This window comes from Hemiscyllium ocellatum, chromosome 4, assembly GCF_020745735.1.
Source record: "Hemiscyllium ocellatum isolate sHemOce1 chromosome 4, sHemOce1.pat.X.cur, whole genome shotgun sequence".
Classification (NCBI taxonomy): Eukaryota; Metazoa; Chordata; class Chondrichthyes; order Orectolobiformes; family Hemiscylliidae; genus Hemiscyllium; species Hemiscyllium ocellatum.
Window position 1 is genome coordinate 90,038,894 of NC_083404.1, and position 13,075 is coordinate 90,051,968.

General features: G+C 39.6%; 1 protein-coding gene across 1 annotated transcript in view; it reads right to left on the reverse strand.

The window, feature by feature from the left end:
* Window positions 1-2,254: 2,254 nt before the first annotated feature.
* lpin2 (lipin 2) overlaps window positions 2,255-13,075 on the reverse strand; it is a 116,676-nt gene continuing 105,855 nt past the window's right edge. Inside the window, exons 17-20 of the mRNA XM_060823606.1 lie at window positions 12,670-12,822; window positions 9,068-9,182; window positions 8,727-8,830; window positions 2,255-4,015 (exon numbers count right to left, since the gene is read on the reverse strand). Coding sequence (XP_060679589.1) covers window positions 3,871-4,015; window positions 8,727-8,830; window positions 9,068-9,182; window positions 12,670-12,822 — 517 coding nt within the window. The 3' untranslated portion in view covers window positions 2,255-3,870. The remainder of the gene's footprint in view (window positions 4,016-8,726; window positions 8,831-9,067; window positions 9,183-12,669; window positions 12,823-13,075) is intronic.

The window sequence follows — 13,075 nt, forward strand, 5'->3', positions numbered from 1 at the left end:
TGGGCTGCAAGATCTAATCCAATGTCATTTTAGATGCTGATGCACAAGAACTTATTGTGGAATCAAATGAATTTGATTTTTCCATTCCAAGAGAAGGTGTGGACACAGATAAGAGTTTAACCTACATTAATTGTATTTTGATTTAGAATAAGAGATTAAGTGCCCAGAGCTAAAAGAATGTTCTGTTCCTAAGAGTTGAGGTATTTAATATGTGCACCTTTTTTATTTTTGGACTACAGACTGAAGATTAGAAAAATGGATAATGATTTCAAACAGGTTAGATTATGAAAGGAGTTGTTTGCAGCTTGGAAAATCAAGTGAAGATAAGTAATGCATATGAAAAATGTCACTTATTAGGAAAATGGAGTTCAGACAAATTGGCACCATTTACGATGGGATCAGGAGAGTTCTGCACACTCAAGCTGCAGTTCAACAGGGGAGTGAAACAAAGAGAATCAAAAACTTCTAAAAACTGCTGTATCAATATTTCTTTCTCCCTTTTGTGTAAAAGTTGCATTGTAAGCTTTCTTGAAGAGTAGAAAAACCACCTTCAGAAACAAAGAATGAAACCCAAAACCCAAATACAACCAAAAAAACCCAGGTCTAACCAAGCAACCAATGAACTGAATAATGAACATGGCTGTGCAACTAACAATGAAGCATAATTGAAGAATCAAAAGGATTGTGAGAACAACCCATCTAATTGAGAGATTTGGACTGTTGATACAGAACTCTGTTCTGACTTTTGTTTTGTTTTCTGCCACTCAGTATTAATGTTTTTTTTTCTTGTGTGCGCACACGCATGTGTTGGTGCGGCAGAGTTTTAAAAAGGCATGAAGTTTAAAATACAAATTAGAATTTTTTTTTCTTTTACTATTCTTGTTAAAGTTAAGATTGTGACAATAAATAGTTTTTTTTTAATTGATACCGAAGAACCTGGTTTGGTTTTGTCTAGGATAGCAGTCAAGGGCAAAATGTGATTTTTCATTAACTTCTAACATTTGAAATGACTCCAGGAATAGTAGGGCTCATTTTCCAGCTTACTAACCCAGGCTAAAATTCAGTCTTTTACAGGACTATATTTTGCCAATTTGGCTTATATGGTGTAAGATGACTTGGTATTGTACTATTTAATAAAATTATTCAGCTGGTGTTTTTGAAAAATGACCATTGAATTAAGGATTAGTGAAACCTGCATCTTTTACAGTATGTGACCCTAGCACTTCTCTTACTGCATGAGTTTATGATTTGGAAATGCCGGTGTTAGACTGGGGTGTACAAAGTTAAAAATCACAACACCAGGTTATAGTCCCAACAAGTTTAATTGGAAGCACACTAGATTTTGGAGCGTTACTCCTTCATCAGGTGGTAGAGAAGGAGGGCTCAATCCTAACACAAATTTTTGCTATAAATTCTACAGTGTGATGTAACTGAAATTATACATTGAAAAATTCATCATCTGTTAAGCCTTTCATCTGTTAGAATACCATGATAGTTTCACTTCTTTCATGCGTAAATCACAAAACCTTTTTTTAAAAAGTTGCATTCTCGGGTTAGCTGTTAACAATGGTGATAGCTAGACAATATGTTGAAGGTGTTGACCCCCTGTGTTCTCTGTTATGCCATGATGTTTAGATTGATTCTAATCTAAAAAGTGAGATAACGGAAAGATTTCACTTTTTAAATTAGAATCAACCTAAACATCATGGCATAGACAGAGAACACAGGGGGTCAACACCTTCAACATATTGTCTAGCTATCACCATTGTTAACAGCTAACCCGAGAATGCAACTTTTTAAAAAAAGGTTTTGTGATTTACGCATGAAAGAAGTGAAACTATCATGGTATTCTAACAGATGAAAGGCTTAACAGACAATCAATTTTTCAATGTATAATTTCTGTTACATCACACTGTAAATTTTTGCTATAAATTCTGTGTTAGGATTGAGCCCTCCACTACCACCTGATGAAGGAGCAACACTCCGAAAGCTCGTGTGCTTCCAATTAAACCTGTTGGACTATAACCTGGTGTTGTGAGATTTTTACCTTTGCATAAGTTTACTCATTGTCAAACCATGACCCAAAAACAAAAAAAAACACTGGAAAGTTACAGGTGTGATCAGCATCCTCTCAACATATGGACAACATTGAAGAATAATCAGACATTTGTAGTTTCAAATCTATTCTGCTATACACAAATATTGTTTGTTGACAGCATTCTAACACTGCAGACTACAAAAAATACTATGTACGTTTCTGATGTCACGATTTATTCCATGATTATGTGATGAGATGTATCACAGCAAAAAAAAAGCTTATGCATGCATATATACAAACTCAAACATTATGTTTACTACCAAATTAAATACAGGATGTGATCGATTCGCAATCTGACATATAATACTGATATATTGCTGTTAATTTTTAATCACTAATCTAAGCTGGTCAAAGCAACTGTGCTGCAGTTATCCGAAATTACAACACAAAAACTATAAATTGAATTTTAATACATTAGTTCTTCTCTGGTGGGCAAATCACATCCATGGTCAGAAAAAAGCAATACAAAATGATCAGCAGAAAAAAAAATCACCAACCAAGTAATTTCTTAAAGTTAAAACAACTACACTGTGGAAAATGTATTTAATTAACTAACCTCATCAAAAATATCCACAGGAGTTTGAGAACATTCTGCAAGTCCTTAATGGGATTTAAAACTAGTTTCTATAAAGAGGCCCCTTAGAACTTTTAGGATGTTCAAATATCCCACATATTGGCATGGGTGATTAAAACAGTATACAAGTTCACAACTTCTCTTCCTTCAAAAATATTTCAAGCACAAATAGTTTGAAGTGATTAACAATTGGTATAAGAAATCATGATTATTTCCCATTCACCAGTATAGTACATCCATTTTATGTTTCAAGAACATATAAGCAATTAACTTTAATAATTGTGTTCTCATAACACATTATTCAACTCTTTCATGGAAAGAATGAACTTGCTGTAATAATGTGCAAATGCTCAAATGCAAAACCCTTCATTTACTTCTTTTGCAATGGTGTGACCACACTGAATTACATTTTATCAATTGAAGGCATACACAAGAAAGTACACAATATAAATATGGCAACAGGTTATTAAATATAACAAAAATGTATTGAATAGCCTGACTACACAATAGCCAACAACCTGTAATAAAATGGTGGATTACAAATGGGACGTTGTTCCATACTGAGGGCTTTTAATACCATATATCCAATTTATAGGTTGAAAGTGGCATTGGATTGATATTTACTTTTCAAACAACTGAAATCAAATTCAGTATTGGTATACGTTCCCACCATTGGTGAAGCAGCAATAAATGGCGAGAGATACTGCGGTACAAACTGGGTCATTTCTGCAGCATGTTTGTGGACTTTGGAGTACTTCTAGGCTCCATTATATTCAACATATTTGGCATCCATTTTCATAGTATTAAAAAAAGCCCAGTATATCTGGTTATTGAGTTCACACTAATTCAAACCAAGCTATTTGTTTTCTTAAAAAGTTACTATAAGTAGCAACTGTAAGGAAGAGTGTAGAGGGCTAACATTATGTGCAACGGTCTTATGTAAAGACACAATTCATGTTCAAATTCATCGATTTTCCTTCTGGTACAACCAAAATGTAAAATGAACACTAAGGCTACATTCCTGAGAGAATTCTGCTGGTATTAATGGTGTCCACTTGTGTAAATGTCAAGCTTCTACAGCAACAGAATTAGTACATAAACACAAATGATAATCTTAATTAATCCATACCTGAATCAGACTGTTTAAAAAAGTATAACATATTGGCAATATTTCTGACAGTTCTACCATTAGCAACACTTAATTCAGATCTTCTGTACTGATATTTGGCAGAGGGTCTCGCCAATAGTTGAAGTGGCTATATTCAGGATAAACGAAAGCTGAGCATTGTTCTTGACAAAGCAAAGGGAAGACATGTTCCACGAGCTCACTCAGCCTAATGTACCTAAAAATGGAAAAATATGGTGACTAAAATTAGAGGATAGTTTATAAGCAGCTTTACAAAACCTGAAAAACACATGAAACAACCAAAAACAAATTTTTGGAGAAACTCAGCAGATTTGGCAGCATCTATGAATAGCAGTCTGAACACTAACAAGTCCAATGGATCCTTCTTCAGAACTTTGCATTCTGAAGAAGGGTCACTGGACTTGAAATGTTAACTTTTTTTGTCTGTTTTTCAAATCTCCAGCATCTGCACTTCTTGGTTTTATTTTACTGAAAAGGAAAATATCCATTAATGCTGCTGCAATTATTTGGAAAACAACATTGTCACATGGATGCAAGTCAGATAATGAAGACAAATAGGAATTCAATTAAACCCCATATAAATAAAAAGCATAATTTATAAATCTGGAATGTAGAGCTTTTTTCAACAAACTCTCAGGATAGGCAGGGGTGAAAGAAAGGCGGCAGGGGTGCAAGCAGAACACTACTTCGACACAAACAAATATCGTCCATCATGTGTCATAGGATAATCATTATCAGCATTATTCATATTTAACCATTTAATTTTTCTAGCCCAAAGGCACATGTCAAACTCACTAAACTCAGATCAGCTGAACTCCCTCAGTATAAACACTCAATAGGACTTGTTTGTTTCATTCAGTAGCACAATTTGCAATACACTTATCCACGTGACATCATGGGAATTTTCCTTCCAACTGTCTCTTCAATTGAAAGACAGACAATCACTGTCACTTCATTCATCTCAATTCTGCCAATATCCTTCTAAAAGCAACTCGAGAAAATGCCTTTAATTTAATGTACCTTTGTCTTGATTTAATTTCCTAGCGTAGGCAAGAAATTAATTTCAGTGAGTCAGTGACAAGTTTGAAGCTTAATCCTACAATTTATCTAGATTAGATTAGATTAGATTACTTACAGTGTGGAAATAGGCCCTTCGGCCCAACAAGTCCACACCGACCCGCCGAAGCGCAACCCACCCATTTACCCCTTTACCTAACACTACGGACAATTTAGCATGGCCAATTCACCTGACCTGCACATCTTTGGATTGTGGGAGGAAACTGGAGCACCCGGAGTAAACCCACGCAGACACAGGGAGAACGTGCAAACTCCACACAGTCAGCCGCCTAAGTCGGGAATTGAACCCGGGTCTCTGGCGCTGAGGCAGCAGTGCTAACCACTGTGCCACCGTGCCGCCCATAATGTGCATTCCTAATACATTTTGTGGAATCCAGAATGTAAACAGGTCTTGTCAATTCCATCTGTATATATGAAGCAAAACATTATTTCAGAAATGTACTGTGTACTTGTCAGGAATACATTCAGTATTTCTGTGGTGCTGCATGCAAGATGTGAGAAGAGGACGGTTTCACATGTAAAGCAATTTGTATCTTGATGTAATATTCTACATTCTGCTAAAGAATGCCTCTCGACTACAAATCCTAACGTAAGTATATAATGAACGAGTTCATACCAAATCTAGAAGAATTTCAAGTATGTCCATATAATGCTGTTACTTCTTTGTACCTGGCATCTATGACACTGACATCATCAGAGGAAGCCAAGATGGATCCTCCACTCAGTACTTCTGGTCAAAGATTGTTGCAAATGCTTCAGCCTCATCTTGTGGAAATGTGGTGGATTCTCAAACACATTGAGGATGTGTTTAGATGGAGGGTGGAGCTTGAATTTGATCCACTGCCTATGGACTTGTTTAGCCCTATTATTTGCTGTTTATGCTATTTAATACTCAAGTCATTCTATGTTGTAATGCCGCCAGGTTGACACTTCAGTTTTAAGTATGCTGCTCCTGGCATGCCTCCCCACATTCAACCAGGGCTGATCTCCTAGCTTGATGCTAATTGTAGAGTGAAAGCCTTAGGTTGTAGATTATGTTTGAGTCTGGTCTAATTCACTTCTTTGGAGTCAAAGTGAATGGCTGGCTTGGCCATAGAAGGTAGTTAAGAGTCAACCAGATTGCTCTGTGTTACATGTCGATCAGGTAATGACATTAGCAACATCATGACAGCTCACGGCTATCATTAGACCTTTGATCTACAGATTTGATTGGGCTCAAATTCCACCATCTGCTATAGTAAGATTAGAATCCAGGTTGCCGATCTTCCCTACATCTCTGGATTACTAGTCTAGCAACAATAGCACTATGCCACAGCCTGTCCTATTTGAACCTTTATGGATTGAAAGCCCACTCCAGGACTTGAGGACAATCTAGCCTAGCACTCTAAAGCAATATGAGGCAGTGTTATTGATGAGACACTAACCTAAGCCCCACCTGCACTTTCAGGTGAATGTAAAAGATTGCATGGCACTATTAATCTGACCAACATTTATCCCTTAATCACCATGACAAAAAACAAAATTAACCAGTCATTAACACTCTGTACACAGCAAACTCTGGCAAATGGTTTCTCAGTCATTGTAATGTAGAGAATTACAGTGAAGTGCTTTGGATTGTCTGGTCATTAAAAATGCTATATAAAGCTAAGTCTCCCTTTTGACCTGAACATTTTCACACACCCAGATTTGATACTGACAACCTCTGCCATAACCATGGGTCAGAACCCTGAAGGACTGTGGACATTTTTTGACCTTAGTTCCAAACTCTTCTTGTCCTTTGAGCTCTCAAGTTTAGAAATAAGAGGTATGTGTGTTGAGTTACTAATTTTTCATGTATAGAAATGAATAATCTCTTTTTAAATTGGCTTATTTAAAACCAACTAACTTGGGTCTGGGAGAAAAGTATCCACAAGATATCCTTTCTAAATGAACCTATAACCAAAAGAATAGGTAAATAAAGGAGTCAATTCATCTCTCTTCACCCTGGAACTGAACGGTTTGAAGTATCCATTCTGGAACCGTAATCAATTGAGGACACAAGATCTGGTCATAACACCTCCCAGTTAACAACATTTGTGAAAATGCAGGGGTGAATCCAAGATACTGGAACAGGTATTGCTGAAATTGCAGCGAAGTACCAAGCTGGAAAACATTAAGATTTGAAGCACATCACAGAAGCATACCAAAGAAGCAGCATGAAAATGTGTTGCTGGTTAAAGCACAGCAGGTTAGGTAGCATCCGAGGAACAGGAAATTCGACGTTTCGGGCATAAGCCCATCATCAGGAATGAGGAGAGTGTGCCAGGCAGGCTAAGATAAAAGGTAGGGAGGAGGGACGATGGAGATGTGATAGGTGGAAGGAGGTCAAGGTGAGGGTGATAGGCCGGAGTGGGGTGGGGGCGGAGAGGTCAGGAAGAAGATTGCAGGTTAGGAGGGCAGTGCTGAGTTGAGGGAACTGACTGAGACAAGGTGTGTGTGTGTGGGGGGGGGGGGGAAATGAGGAAACTAGAGAAATCTGAGTTCATTCCTTGTGGTTGGAGGGTTCCCAGGTGGAAGATGAGGCTCTCCTCCTCCAGCCGTTGTGTTGTTATGTTCTGCCGGTGGAGGAGTCCAAGGACCTGCATGTCCTCAGTGGAGTGGGAGGGAGAGTTAGTGTTGAGCCACGGGGTGGTTGGGTTGGTTGGTCCGGGCGTCCCAGAGGTGTTCTCTGAAGCGGCCCGTCTCCCCAATATAGAGGAGGCCACATCGGGTGCAGCGGATGCAATAGATGATGTGTGTGGAGGTACAGGTGAACTTGTGGCGGATATGGAAGAATCCCTTGGGGCATTGGAGGGAAGTGAGGGAGGAGGTGTGGGCGCAAGTTTTACATTTCCTGCGGTTGCAGGGGAAGGTGCCGGGAGTGGAGGTTGGGTTGGTGGGGGGTGTGGACCTGACGAGGGAGTCACGAAGGGAGTGGTCTTTGCGGAACGCTGATAGGGGAGGGGAGGGAAATATATCCCTGGTGGTGGGGTCCGTTTGGAGGTGGCAGAAATGACGGCGGATGATACGTTGTATACGGAGGTTGGTGGGGTGGTAGGTGAGAACCAGTGGGGTTGTGTCTTGGTGGCGTTTGGAGGAGCGGGGCTCAAGGGCGGAGGAGCGGGAAATGGAGGAGATGTGGTGGAGGGCATCGTCGATCACGTCTGGGGGGAATCTGCGGTTCTTGAAGAAGGAGGCCATCTGGGCTGTGCGGTGTTGGAACTGGTCCTCCTGGGAGCAGATGCGGCAGAGACTAAGGAATTGGGAATATAGGATGGAGTTTTTACAGGGGGCAGGGTGGGAGGAGGTGTAGTCCAGGTAGCTGTGGGAGTCAGTCGGTTTATAGTAGATGTCTGTGTTGAGTCGGTCGCCAGAGATAGAAATGGAAAGGTCTAGGAAGGGGAGGGAGGAGTCTGAGACAGTCCAGGTGAATTTCAGGTCGGGATGGAAGGTGTTAGTAAAGTTGATGAACTGTTCAACCTCCTCGTGGGAGCACGAGGCAGCGCCGATACAGTCATCGATGTAGCAGAGGAAAAAAGTGGGGGGTGGTGCCAGTGTAGTTGCGGAAGATGGACTGTTCCACATATCCTACGAAGAGGCAGGCATAGCTGGGGGCCATATAAAAGTATTTCATTAGCCCAAGTTAGTCACAATTACTATTTTAATTCTACTGTTTGGATGATTCTAATCAATTTTTAAAAATTGGTATATTGTTCTTCAAAACTTTACAATCATGTTTCAGTCATTTTATTAAATAAACAATTTTTCTGCACTTTGACTGCTTCATAAATTCCATTAACCAGAATACTCACGAAGATTTATTGCCCTTAGTTTGCTCCTGTATCAGTTCACCTTTTGGATTTACTGTAAAAATTCTGTAGTCTGGAACTCCTACTTTCTTGTAGGCACAAACATCCTTAAAAGAAATTAGGACAGAAAAAGCAAATATTAAATTTACATTGTTTTTGTACCCTGAGGTCTAGAAATACTAAGCACTGTTCATTACAAAACGGAGGGCAAAAAGCCTTATTTGTACTTGAAACAATGTTGCATTTGCTTAAAAAAAATTTAAATGTACTATTTGTATCTAGTCTCTACAGACTCAAAATATAGGGTAAAAGGCCTTAAGTACTCAGTACTACCAATTACTTACATTTGGTCGGTTTCCAAAAGCAGCGTAGAAAGGCTGGTTGTAAACAGTAAATAAACTTTTGATGTCATTCAAACATTCAATCTTAAACTTTTCTGGTTTCTTCTCTATTACTTCCCTGAAACCAGACAAGTATAATATCAAACAAAGATCATGAGTACATAATGCATTGATTGAACTGAACCACTGCCTATTCAGGAAAGCTTTTTTGTACATGTTGCTAAAGTATTTCCCAGTGTTCAATTTTCACAAAGTCTTTTTTTCTTGACTTTGAATGGAGCACCTCCTCATTTCTGTCATGCAACTACAAGCAGCATAAACAACAAGCAGTACCTACAAGGAAAACCAGCTCAAGTGTAGCCAATTTTACTAATCTGGAAACTACCTTTAGCAGGGTTAAACTGTTCCTGACAAATGACTGAAGGTATATTTAAAAATTGTAATGTTAATTCATAGCCCTTACATGCAACACCAATTCTACTTCAAAAAAGGTTGTGAATTATTTATTTATTCACTTGTAGGAAGTATTGAATACTGGCTGGTCAGCATTCATTGCTTGTCTTGAGTTGTGCTTCCGAAGGGTGGTGTTGGGCTGACTTCTTGAACCACTGCAGTCCACATGCTGTATGTAGACCCACAATGTCCTTAGAAGGGAATTCAAGGATTTTGACGCAATGACATTGAAGGAACAGCAATGTATTTCCAAGTCATGATGGCAAGTGGGTTCAAGGGAAACCTGCATACGAACAGCACAATTGCATTTGCTGCCTTGGTCCTTTGGAAGGTGCTGTCTGAAGATCTTTGGTGAATTTCTGCAATGCATCTTGTAGATGGTACATATTGTTGCGACCAAGCACTGGTAGTGGAGTGTGTGAATGTGGTCCCAATCAAGCAGGCTGCTTTGTCCTGTATAGTGCCAAGCTTCTTGTGTCATTGGAACAGCACCCATCCAGACAAGTGGAGAATATTTTACCACACTCCGGATTTGTGCTTTGTAGATGGTGGACATGCTTTGGGGAGACAGGTGGAGAGTTACTTGCCATAGTATTCTTTGTCCTTGGCTTGCTCTTGTAGCCACTAATTATACTGAGAGTTCAGTTGAATTTCTAGTCAACGGTAACACCAAAGATGCTAATAATGGGGAATTCAGCAATAGTAACTCTAGGGATATCAAGGAGAGATAGTTAGCATCTCTCTTATTGGATATTGTCATTACATGGTGTTGTATGACACAATATTACTTGCCACTTGTCAGCCCAAGCCTGGATATTGTCCACATCTTGTTGCATTTGAACATGGACTGTTTCAGTTTCTGAGGACTCATGAATGTGCAATGTTCAGCACCAATTAATGAACATCCTCACTTCTGATGTTATAATAGAAGGAAGGTCATTGATGGAGCAGCTGAAGGTGTTGGGCCTCAGAAACTGCCCGAAGGAATTCCTGCAGAGATGTCCTGAAACTGAGAACGACCGACTTCCAACAACCGCAACTATCTTCCTATGTCAGGAATGACCCCAATTTCCAGTGTTGCTAGGGTTCCTTGAAGCCACACTATCAAATGTGGCCTTGATGTCAAGGGTGTCACTCTCATCTCACCTTGAAATTCAGCTCTTTTGTCCATGTTTGGACCAAGACTGTAATGAGATCAGGAACTGAGTGCCCCTGACAGAACCCAAATTGCACACCCGTGAGTAAGTTATTGCTGAGCAAGTGTTGCTTGATAGCACTGCTGATGACACATTACTGATGATCAAGAGTAGACTGATGGGGCAGTAATTGACCTGTTTGAATTTGTCCTGCTTTTTCTGTACAGGATATAACAGAGTAAATTTTCCACATTGTCAGGTAGATGCCAGTATTGTAGCTGTACTGGAACAATTTAGCTAGGAGAGCAGCACATTCTGGAGCACAACTCTTCAGTACTATTGCTGGAACATTGAAGGGACTAGACATTGCAAAGGCTGTGACAATGTTTTCTTGATATCACGTACAGTTGTTACAACACAGGATAAACCTCTCTGCTGACTTCACTCCGTAGTCTTTTAAATTTCGAGTGGCAAAGAACCATCTCAGATTTCACTATTTAAAGTTAAAATTAACAATTTTATTCTTCAAGTCCAACAGAGAACATTAAAAACCACAACTATTCATAACTCCTTTCTCTTAAACCTATCTTTTACCCCCCATTCTATAATACTGGTGCTATAAATTTGAAGGAATTTATCGGAAGTCAATTTCAAACCCAGTTGTCGTCTTTGGATGTCGAACTTTCTCTGTAGATTTCTCTAGGTTGGCTTTGGTCCTCTGCTGCACAAATTTCTTATGGATATGCACCTTTTAGAGAGCTATTCAGCTAGCGTTCTTGGCTGTTTTCTCCCTAACTGTTCAAAATATCCGGTTTTATACCCCAAAACATCAGATCATTTCATTGGTTTGATGTAATCCCAAACAGCAAAATTCAAATTTGATTGGATTTTGGTATCTGGGGCATAATTTAAACTGAGTGGCCAAACTTGAATTTGTTTCTGTTCCATGGTAATGCAACCCCAGCTATTTGTTTCAACCAAATCTTACATTTTAAAAAATTGTTCAGCACACTCGTCTAGAGACTGGCAAATGATACTAGGGACCACTGGAGGCTGAGATAGTTCATCTACTCGGGACATCAACTGAAGATTGCTGCATATACTTCAGCCTTATCTCTGGCACTGATGTGCTGGGCTCTTCCATCATTGAGGAGGGGAGTATTTGTGGAACCTTCTCCTCCAGTGAGCTGTTTAATTGTCCATCATCCATGGCTCGACAAGATTGAAGATTTTCTTCAAGTATCCAATAACGTGCAAGTCAGTTTGGAAATGAAATATGCATTGTCTCAACGTGTTGTTGCTTCAAGTAAAATTCTTAAGCTTACAGCTTTACAATATGTAGTGGGCGGCACGGTGGCACAGTGGTTAGCACTGCTGCCTCACAGCGCCTGAGACCCGGATTCAATTCCCGACTCAGGCGACCGACTGTGTGGAGTTTGCACGTTCTCCCCGTGTCTGCGTGGGTTTCCTCCAGGTGCTCCGGTTTCCTCCCACAGTCCAAAGATGTGCGGGTCAGGTAAATTGGCCATGCTAAATTGCCCGTAGTGTTAGGTAAGGGGTAAATGTAGGGGTGTGGGTGGGTTGCGCTTCGGCGGGTCGGTGTGGACTTGTTGGGCCGAAGGGTCTGTTTCCACACCGTAAGTAATCTAATCTAATCTTAAATATCTTACGAACAAAGTGTGGGCGCTAATAGACCCATGCTAGTTGAAGTTCTCCTTTATTATATTGCACAACTGACAACTTGGAGTAATATACTATTTTTAACAGGATATCACAGCTTTGGTGGCAACCTCTTAATTGGACACCAATAGAAATATGCCAGAATCCCACCTTCCCCTGAATTGGGAACATAACCTTCCCTCTATACCTGTTGGCAAAACATGTTGGCAAAATTTAGCTCAATATATCAGTGGCAACTTTCAAATGGACACCAACAGATTCTTTTTAAACATTGAAACAATACTTTGTCACGCAAATGCAAAAAGATGTTTATTTATTCAAAGTCCTATCACATACCTATGAAATGCTGAAAAAAGACTGCTAGGAGCAAGCAGTAAGGGCCCTCGAGGAAGTATTGTTCCTTTGTCATTCACCCAGTGCAAATATCCTCTTGTCATGTTTGCCATCCCAATGGCACGTGCAGAACAGTACAGAAATTTATAACCATTCCTTCAAAACAGACAGAACAGTAAGCTTCACTATCATAATTATTAAACTGGATTACATTTAAAATCACCACAACTTCAATTAGTTCATGTGCAAAGGTAATTATTGCACATCATAATTACTATTGTTAAAGTGGATTAATATCAGCATTTATTTTGTGGTTTGCCTATGTAGCTCCCAACTTTATCTGGGTGAAATTGGAATTGTGGCTTTTTCCATCTACCTTCATAGTCAGACAAGAGAGTGTGCGCGCCTT